Raw genomic sequence first — 17,867 nt, forward strand, 5'->3', positions numbered from 1 at the left:
CACTTGGGATATACTTAAGTATATGCAAAAGCAGCCCTTTTCCTATGTTCGAAGATGAATTTAACGTAAAGCAATGTGATGATCATTTTTTCAGCCTCTCCTGAAACAAACGGCTGCTTAGCCCAGTCATTCCCTACAACCGTGTAACCCACACTGGAGAGGACTCATCCACGCAGCAGTGAACAGGAGCTTTCCCAGATGATCTATGCATATCACAGAGACAAGAAAAGAGAAAGGACTCATCTTGAAATTAAACGATTAAAAATAACTTGTAAGGGACAACCTTTGCATTCTTAAGTACACTTCTCTTTTAAAACTTTAACAGCAAGAAACTGGTTACATTATTAAATAAAACACCTACACATTTTCCACATCTCTCGGTCCTCCTTTGCCAAATTTTAACATAAATAGGTAGAATTAAATGTAGCCTATAGCTTACCTAACATAATTATATGTTGTGTTTTATACTGTTTCAAAACAGATACATTAAAATAATCCAGTCTTGGCTCCTACCCACTCAAGTCAATAAAGGTTATTAAGGACAACTGCTTGCTATACACAGACACTGCTATGCCAGCACAAGCAACTGTCAGAACAGGAAATGCAAACTCACAACATGATCAGGATCTACATTTCTCTTCAAAAAGGAAAAGCAATGAAAAAATCATGAAGAAATTTCTCTCCGGTATATAAATCATCAGTACTTTTGACAATGCTTTGGAAACCATTCTAGAATATTTCCATTGGATTGTACCAAACAGATTTTTTCTGTTTCTTTTTTTTCATAAGGTCAAAAAGAAATGAATAAATGTCATCAATTTAGAGGATTCCACACCTAGTGTTCTTTTCAGTATCACTGTGAATTTGATAGTGTTAAAACATTTTTATAGGTAAAATAAATGTCAGTTTTGCAAAGAGCGATACCAGACCCTGAGAGACAAATGGCCTATCCATTCAATCTCTGGCTGTAGCAAGACTTCCTCACCTCACTGGAGATTTCAGCTTTTCATATTCCTCTTTACCCAGAAAGCACAGCTTATACAGCTTCTTTCAAATGGTAACTCTTATCCTGAACAGTTTCCTCATAATATAATAATCTTTGATGGGAGGTTGTGGGTTGGCTCAAAAATAAAAAAAAAAAACACAAATATTTGAATAGCACTACAGTGTTATAATACTTCTTGCATATGAAGCAAAGAAGAGAGGAAAGGCCGAGCTAAATTTCTAGGTTGTAAGAAAGGGTTACATTACTTTGGGTTTAACGGCTCATAAATTCATGAGGTAATATTCAGGGAAAATGTGATATTTTATCAGAATGTCATTCAAATATAAGGTTTAACATTTACATCACAAGAGCATGCACTGGGTAAAACTATCCTCCGGGAGAGAAGCAGTGAGAATAAACAGCATGCTTAAAAAATAAAAATGCTTGCTGGGACAGGGACTAGAAAGTAGAGGCTGGGGGAGTTTCAGAGACAGCTGACTAAACTTTCTGAAATATGTGACTGGTTATGACATGTGAAGCAATTACCATTACTGGAAGAAAAACTATTTCAAAGCTCATTTTCCATTCTCCTGTATCCTTCCTGAGTACACCTTCCAACCACAAAGTGAAAAAAAGAAAATACAAAGACAGAGAGAAATTACAACATAAGTCTCTTCCCTGGTACAAGGGCTGTCAAAGGTTGCTTTACTCATAAGCAAAAGGGGAAAAATAATGCACATATTGCCTGAGGATTTTTATTTTCTCACAGAAAGAGATCGATGTTACATTGCAGAACAGACAAAATGCATTGATTAAAGAAATCTTTCCACAACATACACGTGATTTTGCAATTCAAAAAAAGAATAATGATAACAAAGAGTCACTTGTCTAAAATGATAATAATTTTGAGCAATATATTCCCTGGAAGTAAAGTTTAGTACACTCAGATATGCTGTCTAGATTAGTCTAATTCTATAGAATCCAAATGTGCACCAAACATTGCACTTTTTATGTTAAATTGCTGCTGAATTTGTTAACCCACAACTGATTTCCTGTGTTATGGAATCTTGGAGATTACAGCTAACTTGAAGCAACACGAATAATTCTTGACAGTTAATGGCACATTTGTATGCATTTTCCTGAAAGGCTAGCATCCCAGGACCTCAAACTGGCAGCTCAACATTGCCCCCTACTGCTTGCAACTAAAAAAAAAGTAGGAGGTGGCCTGCTACTGAAAGCCCATGGCAACCTCAATATACAAAAATTGACGGAGCCACAGAGGCACAGACCTTTCAAATGAGTGTTCTCTGTCTCCTCCAATAGCTAAAATAAATTACTTTGAATTTGCTAAAAGTCATTTTAAAAGGCTTCAAGTGACACTTAAATTTAACTTAGAAGGACTATCCCTTTTATCTCAGCCCAAACCTTCACTCTGCTGATAATGATCATCCAGAGGCCTGCTGAGGAGAGACACTAGGCCATTGATTTCATGCAGCTCACTGAGGAATGCCACACCAACTACTGCACAAGGAAACTAGCTCTGGAAACTTCCCAGAATTGCTGCTCCTTTTAATATTTTTCATAGGAGAGCTATAAAATAAGTAGAAGAGACTCCTAACTAATGCACCACTGCTTCCAAATACATATATTTATTATACAGTACATGAATTTATAATCACATCATTGTTACATTCACAGTACCAAAGATTTTCCTTTTAAGAAAATCCTGAGCAAAAGAAATTTAAAAGTTTTTAAATTAAGATCCTCCTTTATTTTCCAAATCTTAATTCACAACTCTGCCAAATTACAATTTCAAAATTGAGCTGATGTCTTAGAATTAAAGCTCAGCAAAGAAAGAAATGCTAAACTCCAGCGTAAATGCACAAAATCAGAATTATATAATGGAGGTCCAAATGTTGCCCTGAAACTGAAGCTGCACATATCCCACAACAATGGAACATCCCCAACCCAGGCTTAGCTTAGGACTAAAACTAACTATGAAGAAGTAGACGAGGACTTTTCATTATCTTCACCTTAGTATCACAATGCACGGTTTTATATATATTCAGTGTTTTGGGAAATCAATACTGTGATACTATTAGTTCACTAGAAGAAAGATGGTAATATTCCTTCATCAGGCACAAAGTCATAGAAAGACAAAGTTTAAAGATTTGAGGAGTTGTCTAGAAAGCAGGGATTTCTGAATTCTGACACAGACTTTTAAACTAGGGCTTTCACAATTGTGACCTGACATTTTTATTATTATACAATAAGGATTAGGGTAGAAGCTATGCTATCAATGATAATAAGAAGGCAAGAGGAAAGTTTCCATTTATGTAGCATAGATCATAATTATGGTTTCATGGGTATATGTATATGTATCTGCAAATTCATTTAATTATATACATTCAATATGTACAGCTTTCTGTATGTCAATCACAATTTAATACAGCAATCTGAAAAATCAAATGTATATTAGCAACAGCTACTCATTTCTACAGATTAGTTGATTGTGCTCAGCACACTTCAAATCCTGTACAGTGGTATGCTCTCCAGAGTTTAGCAGGCTTTTATCACTTTTCCATTACATTCCAAATCCAACTGTTTAGAGACTGACAGGAGACAGTGAAGGGTAAGGACCCTAAATCAGCCTTCTTGAGTTCAAATCCCAACTTCCCCACCTACTAGCTGAATGACCTTGGGAAAGTTACATAAGCCCTTTGGGCTTCATTTTCCTTATTTTTAAAAGCAGTAGAAAAGAATACTGACTTCATGGGTTTATCATAAATCAGTTATGCAGAAAATGCTTAGGACTAGTGTCTGGTCCTCAACAAGTATCATGGAAGGTTTTGCTGTGCTTTCTACTGTTTAAATTACAACCTAACTGTGGTGTCTACTGGCTTTCTGCTTTGTTTCCTTTGTACTCCTTTCTTTAAGCTTTACCTCCTCACTTGTTTTGTTGTACAGTTCAAAAAATCTAATGCACCTTCCATATGTGATCCCTAAAAGCCACATTTGTAATTTCACAACAGTCTTAGTTTCAGTGATCTTTAATACTCTTTTCTAAACTGTGATTTTGTGTGTGTGTGTGTGTGTGAAACTTCTTGTGGTGGTTGGGGTGGGGATTTGACTTGATTGGGGTGGGGATTTGCCTTGATCTGCCCCAGGCATAGGTGGAGCACACTCCTAGCTCTGTCTGGGTGGGGCATGGAGAAGTGCTGTATCTGGTCTCTCATCATTTCCTTTCTGGTTCTCTCATCTTACTCTGCTTTCCAACTGACATGAACTAAGCAACTGTGCTCCACCACACCCTTCTGCCATGATGTCTGTACCTTGGAGCCAGGAAATCATGGACTGAAACTGTGAGCAAATTACATGTCTCCTCCTTTAAGCTGTGAGTGTTAGGCATTGTGTCTCTACCACAAGAATGCTGACTAATACACCTCTATTACAGGATTACATTTTAGGTAGCACAATACCTGGTGATATGCATGCCTTTCTCCTTGTAAAACTATTGGATCATGGTGGCTAAGAGGTCCACATCTGGAGTCAGGCTGCCTGGGTATCAATTTTGCTGTGCCACTTACTCGGGGACTTGGGTAAAGCATTTAATTTCTCTGTACCTCAGTTTTCACATCTATAAATTAAGGCTCACAAGAGTTTCTCCATATCTGATCATTGTAAGAATTTTACAAGTTAATGCAGGAAAATCTCCTACAATAGTGCCTGGTACATAAAAAAATGAAAATGAATTTTAAATATTTATTGATGAACTTTTCTCATTGCCACTTCCCAGTCCATGTTTAACATGGTGTCTTCTACATAGATTGTTCTCAAAAAATGTTCACTGAACTAAACTATGGCTGTACTGACAAATCCTGGCTGATCTCATTACTTTACCAAGAATAACATAACTCAATAATTTGGAATAATTACATATGCACTTATATATGCAAATTAAGCAGCTGAGGATTTGTATAATGTACAGTTCCCAGCCTCACATCCTTACCACCCTTTCCATCTTCCTCCACAGCCCCTCCAGCTGAGTCATGGGCTCACACCACCAGTCAGTACACTTTCTGTATCGACAGCCTTGAAACCAAAACTGTCTCAGCCACTCAAACTCGACCTGTGGACCAGAAAGAGAAGATGGTGGTTACAATGTCCTTGTGATAGATAAGCAAGGACAGTGATTTCCTCGCTCAATTCTGCTCTGGTGACTTAATAACCAGAGTGGAAAAAGGTGAGAAAAGCCTGACCTGACCATTCCCAATATACCCTGGCATCTCCAGAGCATTTCTACAAAGCCAAGAAGAGAATAATCTTAAAGCTGAGGCCTTAGAGTGACAATCTGCTGTGGCCAGGAAAGGGTTTTCAATCACATTTATTAGTCAGATGTGCGGAAAATACAAGAGCCAATCAACAACAAATACTGGGATTCTAAAGTACAAGCACAGTGGAGGGGTTATAAGAAAGACAGTTTTTAAACGCTTCTATTAAACATCTTTATTAAAGACTGAGTTAAAGAGCAAGATACAGAGACATATTAAGAGTAATATTTGCAATTGTTTAGATTTAAAATAAAGAACTTGTTCATGGGCCAGTGAGAGCTGGTGATCACCTTAGCCCATATGACCAAACAATTATGAAGGCATACATTTAACCTAAAACTTCATTCAAATTGTCACTTGTCAACTTAGAGCTAACACCCACAGGTAAAGAGAAAAAAGGTATCTATAATTTGTGTTCCTCTCTGTGGACCTGTTTTTATCATTTGCCACATCAGCACTCCTCCTATTCTAGCAAACTTTACTATGCATCTGGTAACCCCGAGCTACCTCTTCCTCAATTTCATTCCATGTGGTCCCAGTAGAGCTTCGGCTCCAGTACTAGAGGTAGAACTGGAAACCCAGGTCTAAGACAATCAGCCCATCCCACTTCTCTAGTCACAGAACTAGATTTGGGTAGGGATTTAGGTGAGTGTTCACTCAGAGTGTGTATCAAGCCTACCAGATGACACAGGAAAATGACTGTAGCCATTGTACTATCAAATGGGAAGAAGGAAGCTAACACAGTAGGAGGTAACTGACTAAAACATGAAAAGATAAAAATCAGGTCCTAGTGATGTCAACTGACTATTAATCAAGTTATTCCTGAAGCTCTTTTTACTTAAGCCAGTTCAGGTTCACTTCTCTGCCCCTTGCAATTGAAATAATACCTCCCCCCGCCACACACACACACACATACACACAAAAGAGGCTAAATAACACTTTGGAAGCCTATGAATTATTCTCTATTTTCATATCTTCTGTCACGCATCTTCCGCTTAAAAACCAAATTTTTACCATCAAAGTATAGTGTCATTTATCCTAAACTCTTTCTACCTCTGCCCGCTAAACAAATGTACAGCAATCATAGCCTCATGCTGGGTTGTCTGGCTTTACCAAGGTGATAATGTTTCATACACAAACACACCAACTTATTATAACTGTCATCTGTTACCACAAAGAATTTTTTTGTTTGTTTATCCATATTGAACTTTCATGAGACAAACAAATGCAACTTGCAAAGATTTAACAATGGCAAAAATGGCTGAAATAAGAAACTGGAGAATGCCAAGTCATATGAAAATGTTTTGGTTCACATTAACGAAATGTTCATTTGATATGCAGATGTGATTTCAGTTAAAACTGTTTAAACAAAACAAAAAAAAGGAACGTAAGCATTATTAAGACAATAGTTTCTAAGCCTTATCTATGTTATTAAAAGATAGTGGTTAGGGCTGGGGATTTAGCTCAGCGGGATAAGTGCCTGCCTTGCAAGTGCGAGGTTGAGAGTTTGATCCCCTGTACTGATAAAAAAAATTTTAAAAAAAGATAGTAGTTAACAGAAATAAACTTGAATATTTTGAAACTTTGGGGAAGATACAGGTCTAACAACATTTATTTCAAGAAAAAAAAATGAATACTTTTTCATGGATTTCATAGGAAATTTGTTCACACTATTAGAATGGCCTATCAGGAAAGCATCAAACCCTATATTAAGGAGAGTTTAAAAGGTTTCCAATCTTTGGCCTGGTTATTTCTACTGAAGAGGACAAAATGTAAAATCTTGACAGCCATAGTACCCAGGAAGTAAAATAGATTACCATATGTATTGAGCTTGTTCGACCTTTCAGGGTACACTGAAGTCCAGATTTCAGGAAATTAAAAGGAGCAGCAAGGAGAAGGCCACATCTGGGGACTTTACCATTGGGTGAAAGAACAAATCAAGAGTCTTGTCCATTTTCATAGGTACTGCCTTCTTCTTCCTCCTTCCTCTAGGTACCTATATTTGAGGCAAAGACTGTCAGGATTAAGAATATAGGGCTCTGAGGTGAACACAGAGGCACATACCTGTAATCCCAGCACCAGAGAGTCTGAGGCAGAAGAATCACTACAAGTTATAAGCCAGCCTGAACTACATAGGGACCCTGTTTTAAAACAGCAACAACCCAACAAGAAATAAAAGGGGCTCTAGATCAGTGAAGAACTGGAATAATTACATATTATTAATGTAAGTTTGTGGTGAGGATCAAGTACTAAGCTAATCACTATGTCAGGTATTAACTAGTTGGGAAGACTAACCAAGACTACGAAACCTAGAACTATGTCTACAAGCATCTCACAATGTTATAAAATTCTGTGAGTAGGAAAAATTTTAATATCCACATGAATTCATGCCTACCCCTTCCCATTACTGCTCCCCAGAAAACTAACACTGAAAACCTACTGCTAATTCAATTTACTCATGAATTGAAGCATGGCCCATGAGATACAATCTTTATGGACATCGAATCCAATGGGCATGCATTTTTTTCAACTCCATTGCCTTTTTCACTCCTATGCATTGGTTTTAAAAAAATTACAATTTTTTAAATCAAATGCCTTTACTGTTTCTCCCATTGCCAAAAGAAGCAGTTGTCTTTTTTTAAATTAAGTAGGGAAGCCAAAAAATATTTCCAGCTGTTTGATACAGAGATTGAATTTAAAAGGAAATTTTGTTTCCGCCTACACTCTGGGAGGATAGGAAGGAAAGCTGCAGGGTGGACTTCGCAGGAAAATCTGAGGGTCAGCACTTGGAATACAATGGAAGCCTTATTACTTCAGAGCTTAAAATAAATAAATAAAAGCCCCTCCATAGTATCTGACTGAGCAAGTTCTAAGCATGACAGGGACTGGGTCTTCATCCCTTTCCCAGAGTGAAGTCCCCTCAAGGAGGCTCACAGCTAAGAGAGATAAGCTGTCAGGAGCAGAAACAGACTAGAAGTCAGAAACCACTGCAAGAGAGTTGTAGGTCCCTGAAGACAAGAACAACAGGAAACATCATGGAGGAGCTCTTTTGAGGTTTTCTCACAGTCTTTTTACATTTGCAAACCAAACACCTTGATATCTAACATGCATGTAATAAAAATTCACCATCATCCAATCTTTTGAGCCAATTACACCCCAAAGGGAATTAAAGTCCACAGGCATTAAAACGTAAACTGACGCTCTCCAGACCCTGCAAGATTTTAATTGATCTTGTGCATTGTCAGAGAAAGATGAAAACAGATCACAGTACTTTTAGGTTCATGGCAGTGACCCAGAAAACCATCTCTGTAACCAGCTTTCCGTTATCTACCTTCACAATGGCACAGGCAAAAGAGTGATCAACTATGAAATTCTTCCTTCCAGAAATACCTAAACAACATCTGAAGAGGTGAAAGAAAAGGATTCATCTAACAGCTGAACGCAAGTCACTGGACACTCAAGTAGTGCAAAGCAAAGCCTATATGATTTCAAAATATATGTCTAACACACTAACTATATGACCACATAGTTGTAAATTAACTCCATTACTCCTCCAGGTGAGCAAATAGCACCTCTTTTTCTTCTGTAACATTTGTTTTGGCTCTTGATTTCATCCCAGATCAGCAACATAATACCTGCATGAGATATGTGAACACATCCCTTAGAATTAATGTCTCACTATAGTGAATGAATTAAGTTATTTCACTGAAAATAGGTTAGAGCAGAAGGAGACACTAAGACCTAATCTACAAAGGGATACCCTATGAAGATCCTTTCATGGAAGTGTTAGGAAGATACAGGTCTGGTAAAAGGAAAATAAGACCCAGCCAATATTACTAAACAATGTATTCTTCCAGGGGAAATATACTAAAAGAGATTGAGTCCACATTTTACTATTTTTTAAAAAGAAAATACAATTTGGTAACACAGAGGAAGTTTCTACTTATGAATGAACATAAATTTTTTCTAAGCATCATACACTGGAAAAAAATACTTTAAAAGGTACTCAGTTTCTAAGTCTAAAGTTCCCAAAGCACTTAGTTAGAACCCATTCTAGACAAGGAAAACAAGCCACTCCTAAATCCAGACAGCCTAAAAGTTTACAGTATTTAAAACCAAGAGTTTCATTTTATACTTTACTTTAGCAAAGGCACATGGCCTTGAAGAGAGAGAAAGGCAAATAAGAAACTGGGGTATCTACTATGGACATTTGTGTTTTCATCTAACAGTGAACACAGGACAAAGCAAACATGCACGTGATCAATCCCAGGCCAGTACTATGGGAGGAGAACAATATTTGATGGTGTGCCCTGACACATGGAATTAATTCTTAAGTAAGGAGATGACCTTGAAGAATCAAAGATGGTAGATGGCAATGAAGCCTGGCACACATGCTATTTAGATTCAAGACCTCTCTCTCTGTTCAACCCAGGTTAGGCTCAAAGGGCTAAAGCTTCTGATACAATTCTTTCCACTCTCCCTAAAGTATACAGTGTCAAAAGCAGCCAGTCACTTTTTCAAACAGAAAGATTTGGATGACAGTATTTTTCTCTTAGATAAGCAGTATAATTTTACAGATTTCCCCTATCCTCTGATGATAACAAAACAACAGTCACAGAAGACCAGAAAACACAGCAAAATAAAATAGCCCATATGCATACTAAAGACAGCACCCAATCTGCTAACCTGACTCTTAAAAATTTGAGGTTTTAAGAAAAGGAAATAACTAAATTCTAGATTTCTATACCACAAATACAGGAGAAGACTTAACTTTCCTTTTAGGTATATATAATTCATTGAGGTCAGTGAGGCTCATAACTGTGTATCTTTCCCATAACCTGACCTATCAACAATGTCTCCGGAGTGACTGATGACAGAGAATGCAGCACTTCCTAGGTACAATGAAGAAAAGAGAGCCAGCCCTGGGTTCAGCTTAGCACTGTAGATGGTTACTATTCCCCCTACAAGCAGAATTTCTTTGCCTTGTGACAATGTTTCAGAAATGTAAAGCACACTCACAAGAGATTAAATACTTTGTAAAGGATATTAAAAGGCTATAAAAGGATATTGTAGGGCAGACATTATTTATCCTTCAATCACTCCTTAATTCCTTCATAGTAAAAAGGAAAGTCCCTGTCCTTACGAAGGTCTCCCAGGACCTATAAATTCTGCCATTCCTCCGTCTCCTGATACTGTTTCTGTGATCTCATCCCCTACACTGGCAGCCTTACTCGCTCCATTCGATCTGTCTCTGAAGCACTGTGAACACCAGGCACTTTCAACCTCATGGCGTGTGCAGTGTCCTTCTGTTCAAACTGCTCCTCTCCAGATAACCGTATCACTCACTCCTTCATCTTCTTCAAACCTCTGCTCAAGTCATCTTTTAAATAGGAATACTCTCTACTAGTCTTCCTAATCTCTATACTTTCTGTTTTTTTTTTTTTTTTCTGTAGCATTTAGCAACTTGGACCATACTATATACTTTACCAATGTATTGTATTTATTACTTATCATCCCTCCCTGAACTGAAATATCTTTTTTCTTTAACAACTTGTGCGAATTTACCCAGGAGAGTGCCTGGTACATGCTCAGTAATTATTTATTGAAGAGGTGAATACAAACATATTTTATATTCCAAATTGTCCATCAATCATTTTGATTATATCAAAGAAAAAGTCTCCACTGGTGACACTCTTCAATACATTTCCACCCTTTGTTAATCTTGCTTTTCTAAAAGCAAAAAAATCAAGGTTTCTTTTAACGCATAATTTACCAACCACAAAATCTATCCCTTTGAACTGGAGAATTCAAAAAATTTTTCAAAAATTACGAAATTGTGGACCATAACCAGGGATCTCCCTTAACACCAAGAAAGCAGTCTATCTGATTAGAGCCTTCTCCACAGGAGGAATCTGCTACAAAATAAAAACACCGTTCTTGTTTCACTGGCTGTATTTTTTTGTTTATTTTTTTCCTTTGGATAGTCATTGTGAATTTCTACATAAAGCAGCAATATTAAGTTTGCTTTTTTTTAATTTTTATTTTTTTTTAATTTTATTTAAGAGGAAAAAGAGAAAAACACAAAACAAAACAAAGCAGTGTAAGGGTACACATAATACAGAACTACAAAAAAAAACATAACAGTAAGAAATCATCTGTAAATAGATTACATATTATCATCTTGGAAATAGTTGCTCAAATCACAGTATCAAAGAATACAAAGTGGACATTCAAACAGAGAGACTGCAAACAGCTGTGTTCAATGATCCAAAAACATTAATATAGTCAGCTATTTAACACCCCTAAACACACTTGCTGTTATATCCATTAGAGCTCTTTTTTTTTCCCCCCTCTCTTTTTTACAACAAAATTTACACATTTTGGATTTTATTACTCCTTAGTTCTTATTACTTTTTTGGGGGGGGAGAGAATAAAGTCAAATATGGCAAAACAAAGCTGTCAGTCAAAACCAAGGATAGACATAGCACATGATGTAGAACAGAGTACAAGGTTATCAACAATGGTTATCAACGTTGTCTCTTGTTTCCTTAAAAGGAATTGTCCATCTCATTAGATATTATAAAGTTGGACAAAACAGTAGAGAACAAGACCAATAAAACTTAGGCATTGTAAACATTACAGGACTTCCAAAGGAGACAATAGTCAAACCAGAATGGGCATCTTAGTGAATCTTATTGTCTTCAAAGTAGTTGCCTATACCCTCAAACTTGATACTATCGCACAGAATGGAGCAGAGTCTCATCAGTCTAAACAAGATCGTGGGAGTATTACAGGACTTCAAAACAAGTTAATAGGAAATCAAAAAGAGTTACTATTATATATCCTAATTTTTTTAATTTTCCCCTTAATTAAAACAAACATAAGAATTAACTAAATAATTTTTTTAAAGAATAAGGGAGAGATTGAGTTGAAACAGGACATAACAATATAACAATAGAGGTCAAAGCATGACTGTTTCAGCAACTTCGTGCTTCACCACCAAATAACCCGATTTAATAGTAGTTACCAGAGTGTCTGTCTTTTTCCTTGAAATATTTGGATAAAACTTCATATACTATAGCTTCAAATATTTCCATATCAAGAAGCCCAGAATAAAGCCTTTCTAATTAATAAGTGAAAATTTTATAAGGCTTCAAGGCCACATAATGGGGAATCATGATTACCACATATTTTTATATATTTGAATCATTACTTACATTAGGGAAACTATTCGGTATTCATACATGCGGGACTGATTTATTTCACTTATGAGTATGGTCTCAAGCTGCGCCCATTTATTGATAAATATCTCAATGTGATCCTTCTTTATAGCTGAATAATACTCCATTGTATAGAAATACCACAACTTTTTTATCCAAAGTTTGCTTTTTAAAGAAATTAATTTATATAAAAAGTAAGGTGGTTAGGCTTATAATCCCAAGCACCTGAGAGGCTGAGACAGGAGGATCACCCTGAGTTCAAGGCCAGCCTAGGCTACACAGTGAGTTCAAGGCCAGCCTAGGCTACATAGCAAGACACTGTCTCAAACAAATAAACAAACAAACAAAAAAAGAGGTTAAAAAAAGTTAAATAGTTAACAATATATGTAGCCCAAAGATATAATAAGTTTGAAAGAATATTAACGAGTATAATAAGTTTGGGAAACTCAGTAACTCACGTAATCTTCAACTGCTACTGAACTCACAAGACTGCAGATAAATGCAACTAATTTCTGAAATAAATGGCAAAATTTTGTCACTTGCTCTCTGGGACCATTCTCAGTCCTTTGTGGAAGACTATTTGTGCTAAGTTTTTTGTATTTTTGCATGTGTTGTGAGTAGCCCTGAAGGGCCTGTGTTTCAGATACTCATTGCAGGGATGTTCAGATAGCAAACAGCCTTGGAAAATCCAGAGCTTCCTCTCCAGAATGGAGGACAGGTTAGTCTTTAGAACTCAATGTAAAAACAGTATCTTCTTCTATAACAAAGGACAGATGTGCTTACTACCTCTCACAAAGACACAAGCTACCTTAGCTCAAGGTCCCTTCCTTTGGGTGCACAAGTTATATGACCCACTTTGCATGACACTGTGGAAACAGAAACTTAGGAACAGTTATGGTCTGAATATTGGTGTCCCCACAATTTTTATGTTGAAATCCTAATCCCCACAGTGATATTAATAAGAGGTAAGGCCTTTGGGAAGTGACAATGAATTGGGAGGACTTAGAACACTTGTAAGTGAGGACCAAGGGGGCTTAGCTGTCCCTTCCACCATATAAAGATGCAGTAATAAAGTGCCATCTATGAATTAGGAAACACCCCTCACCAGACACCTATACCTGTTAGCACTTTGATCTTGATCCCACCTCCAGGACCGTGAGAAAGAATTCCTGTTGTCTAGATGCTGCTGTCTGACCTACATACCGTATTTTGCTAGAGTAGTTTAAATGAACCAAGACAGAGAATTATCAAACAAAAAGTTGAGCCTCTGGCTACTGCCACTGTTGTAATAACCTGTACTTCACCTCGGACTTTGCAGTCTTTTATCTTAGACCAGCATGCAACTCGCACAGATTAATTTGTTAGCTTACAAGTAGGGTTGAATCTCACATCCTTCACAGCTCTTGAAAGTCCTCACCTCATTGTGAATTTCTTCTCCTTGCTTCAAGACTGCAGGCTCAAAGGATTTCAAAGAGACATCACCATTATCCACATCATCACAGACATTCTGCACAGCCAACCGGCAGCGCTGTAAAATATAGTCCAAGGTTCCTGTAGAGCACTGCCAAGACACAACGGCAATCAGGGTTAACAGTGCAAGTCACACTCAACTGGGCCACTCTTCCGAAGGCTTTTCATACTCACCTTTGTCCCCACAGCCCATACTCCCTTGCCCAGGAACTACTCCAGCGGCCTGCTCCCTGGATTCTGTGCTGCAAGCTCAGCCTCACCTGGGCCACCCAGCTCGCTGGTAATCTTTCATTATGTGGACCTTTTATGTTTAACGAAACAGTGAGCAACAGAAGACCATCTGGTGTGTGTGTGTGTGTGTGTGTGTGTGTGTGTGTGTGTGTGTGAGAGAGAGAGAGAGAGAGAGAGAGAGAGAGAGAGAGATTATGTGGTGAATAATATTAACCAAGAAGTCAAGGACATTGATTTTATATCAAGTCTATCTTATGTTGCAAAAGGAGAGAAAGGCAGCCAAACTGTGGAACAATTTCAAAAGCACTCAAAATAGAACATTAATGACTGGGGGTTGAGGGTAGCGGGGTGTTGAAGTTTATAAACACAAGGCAAAAAATCGTTTTCCCGTTTACTGCAAGAAAAAAATCACACTAGGCAACTGTGCTCACTGGCAGAATAAATTCTTCAAATAATAAAGAGTATGTGGCTCATGCTCTCAGAGCACATTCAAAGGCATGAGTTAATACTTGAGTCAGGGAGCACACAGATACCTGGTTCATCCCCTCAGTCTGCTGAAACAAAACAGAGGGCAAATGGAAAAACTCTCTGGAATGACCATAAGTCAGAAAAGAAGAGGATGATGCAGATGGAGTATGCATCCATTTGTTTCCATCATTACATGACTTTTTTAGAATGATAAAAAGCATGATAAAGGAGATGTGTATACACACACACACACACATATAGAAACAATGAGGGAAATGCAGCTCTAAGATATTTTTATTTTCATATTTATAACTTACACTGAGCCCTTGGAAATAACCTTGAGGGCTAATCCTCTGGTATAGAAAGCCTTGCATAGTTATTGCCAGTTTATACAATGTGACATCTAAGAGCTAGGGAAAAAAAGTTTCTGTGCCAAAAAACCAGAAGCTAGACTAATACATATTTTAATACGATGATCCCAGGTTACTGAGAGTACAAGGGCAGGGAACTCAGTTTGATGCAAAAGGAAATCAAAGAATAGAGGTGAATTTTCACTCACTTTAGCCCCACAGTCCCTCCAACAACAAATTTTTAAATGACATTCTGCCTAGAACATTGTCCTCCTCGAACCTTTACTTTTCCAAGTATAAAGTAACCCTCAGTAAGTGTGTGGCCACTTATTTTAGCTAAAGAGGGGATCAACCTAAATTTCCCATCAATTGGGAACCCCTTAAATGAACTACACTTTAACCTTATTTGCTGCCAATGAAATGGAAAGAGAAAAGTAAAATTCTTCCTGAATACATAGAGCTTTATTTGATATAAGACTATGATCAGACTTGGGTTTGTTCCTAGGTTTTTAATTCTTTTTCATTTTGCCACAGTTTTATTGAAATACAATTCACATATCATAAAATTTAACAATTTAAAGCATACAACTCAATGTGTTTCAATATATTCATACAGCTGTGAAATTGTAACTACAGTTAATTTTACAATAATTTTATTACACCAAACGGAAACTCTGTGTCCTTTAGCACTCACTTTTCCCCATGTCCACCAATCTTTCCTGCCCTGGGCAAGTACTAATCTACTTTCTATGCCCATATATATGTCCACTGTGGACATTCAGATAAACTAAATCATACACAACATGACCTCCTATGACTAGCTTCTTAGACTTAGCATGCTTTTATCATCCATCTATGTTGCAGCATGTATCAGCACTTCAGTCTGTCATACTGCCAAATATTTGATTGTATGGTTATACCACGTTTTATTTATCCATTCAGGTGATAAACATTTAGGTTGTGTCCACCTTTCGGCCTGTACAAATCAAGGTACTGTGAACAGTAATATACAAGTTTTACTTGGGCATAAAGCTAGGCACTGAATTTCTGGATGATAGGGAAACTTTGTATTTAACCTTCGGAGGATGTGCCCAACTAGTTACCCAAGTGGCTGCATCTTTATACATTCTTAGCGGTGTTGCACAGGGTTCCTCTGTATGTACAGCTCACCAACACTTATTATCTTTTTTTACCCTAACCATCCTTATGGGAGTAAACTCGTTCTCATTTGCATTTCTCTATAATACTTTGTGATTTGCACAGGACTCTTGGCCATTTGCACCTTCCTTGGGACACGCCTATGCAGAACCTTCAGTGTCTTAACCAAAATTATTTCTGATTTTAATTGTTGAGTTTTAAGAATTCTTTATATATTCTAAACATAAATACCTTACAAAACACATAATTTGCAAATATTTTCTTCCATTCTGTGGGTTTTCTTTTCACTTTCTTAATGTGTTCTTTGAAGTACAAAAGTTTTTAATTTTGATGAAGTCCAGTTTTTCAATTTTTTCTTGGTTGATTTGTGCATTAGGTGTCCCATCTAAAAGCCTTTGCCAGGTCGGGGTTGTAATTCAGTGGTACAGAGCTTGCCTAGTGTGCATGGGATCTATGCATGATGCCCCTGGGATTAATCCCTAGTACCAAAAACCAGGAAAACCAGTAACAACAAAAACCAACTTTTGCCATTGCCCATGCCAAGGAAATAATTATGTATTGATGAGTAGTTATCATCAAAATTTCTGAAACAAAGCAAAAAGTATAGAATAGTGTACAGAATAAGCTACCATTATGTGCAATATCACACACAAAAGATAATAAAAATGAAAACTGTTTCTGGGAAGGAGGAATTAGTTGGCTTGAAGAAACACAGACAAACTTTAGGTAGTAGTTGTGAATTTTACACTATTTGAGTAACTAGCTATTCAAAAATAATTATGCAAGAATCAGTAATAATTATTTTAAATACAATCAATAAATTATATTATAAATACAATAACTTTACATAGAATAATAACTTCAGTGTTGAGGAAAACAGTTTCCTCCTACTACTATTCAAAGCAAAAATACAAGATGAATTTTAAAATCTTAACATAAAAAGGTAATCCTACCACCTAAACCTATTTTTATTTTCATTGTGATTCTTTATCCATATGCAATTACAATCAGTATGCAGATATCAATGTATATGTTGTTTTTCTCATTTTACACATAAGTATTCAAAACTACCAGTGTTAATGTTGTCAATTAAGGTTATATTCAACAATTCAGTTAAGGATCTGCAAAACAGTCTTGGTTACTTTTTTCTCATTGTTGAGACAAAATACTTGATGCCAAAAATGAGGGAAGGAAAGGTTTATTTACCTTACTGCTTTTTGGAGGTTTCAGTCTACACTCAGCTGTCTCCAAGGCAGGGTGGCATGGATGAGGGGCAACCATTCATGGTAGCCACAAGCGACAAGAAGGAAAGGTCAAAATACACACCTCCTTCCCTCCCTTAAAACATATGCTGGCTCCCTGCCCCTGGATAGGTGCAGTACTCATACCACCACTCCCAGCACTAGACAATGAACCAATCACAAATGCTAGACTTGGCCACCTCCATGAGTGCATGAAGCTTTGAGGGGACACAAGTCATAACACCAACTTTTCACTATTAGTGATCGTAGTGAACAAATCTTTTTATTTCTATAAAAATAATTCTATTGAATTCTTTTCTAGATTTAATTCCTAAAAACAATGTCGTAAGATTAAATATATGAATATGTCCATGGTACTTCATATACATTCCCCGGCTAGCCTTCCAAGAAGT

The 17,867-nt window shown here is 37.0% G+C and overlaps 1 protein-coding gene across 8 annotated transcripts in view; it reads right to left on the bottom strand.

The window, feature by feature from the left end:
- The window catches only part of Fto (FTO alpha-ketoglutarate dependent dioxygenase), a 420,563-nt gene that overhangs the window by 205,584 nt on the left and 197,112 nt on the right, over positions 1-17,867 (bottom strand). For 5 of the 8 annotated variants that reach the window (XR_010046924.1, XM_013141485.3, XM_063247098.1 and 2 more), the window contains 3 exons: positions 13,954-14,097; positions 7,235-7,312; positions 4,995-5,114 (listed from right to left, as the gene is read on the bottom strand). Coding sequence is in view for 7 of the 8 variants with exons in the window: in XM_013141485.3 (XP_012996939.1) it covers positions 4,995-5,114; positions 7,235-7,312; positions 13,954-14,097 (342 nt within the window). In the remaining variant the exon portion in view is untranslated. The remainder of the gene's footprint in view (positions 1-4,994; positions 5,115-7,234; positions 7,313-13,953; positions 14,098-17,867) is intronic. The other 3 variants (XM_023560595.2, XM_013141486.3, XM_013141484.3) reach the window with 2 other exon arrangements.

Source organism: Cavia porcellus, unplaced genomic scaffold (genome assembly GCF_034190915.1).
Source record: "Cavia porcellus strain 051 isolate PalLab524CR breed Dunkin Hartley unplaced genomic scaffold, mCavPor4.1 scaffold_4, whole genome shotgun sequence".
In the NCBI taxonomy this organism is placed as follows: Eukaryota; Metazoa; Chordata; class Mammalia; order Rodentia; family Caviidae; genus Cavia; species Cavia porcellus.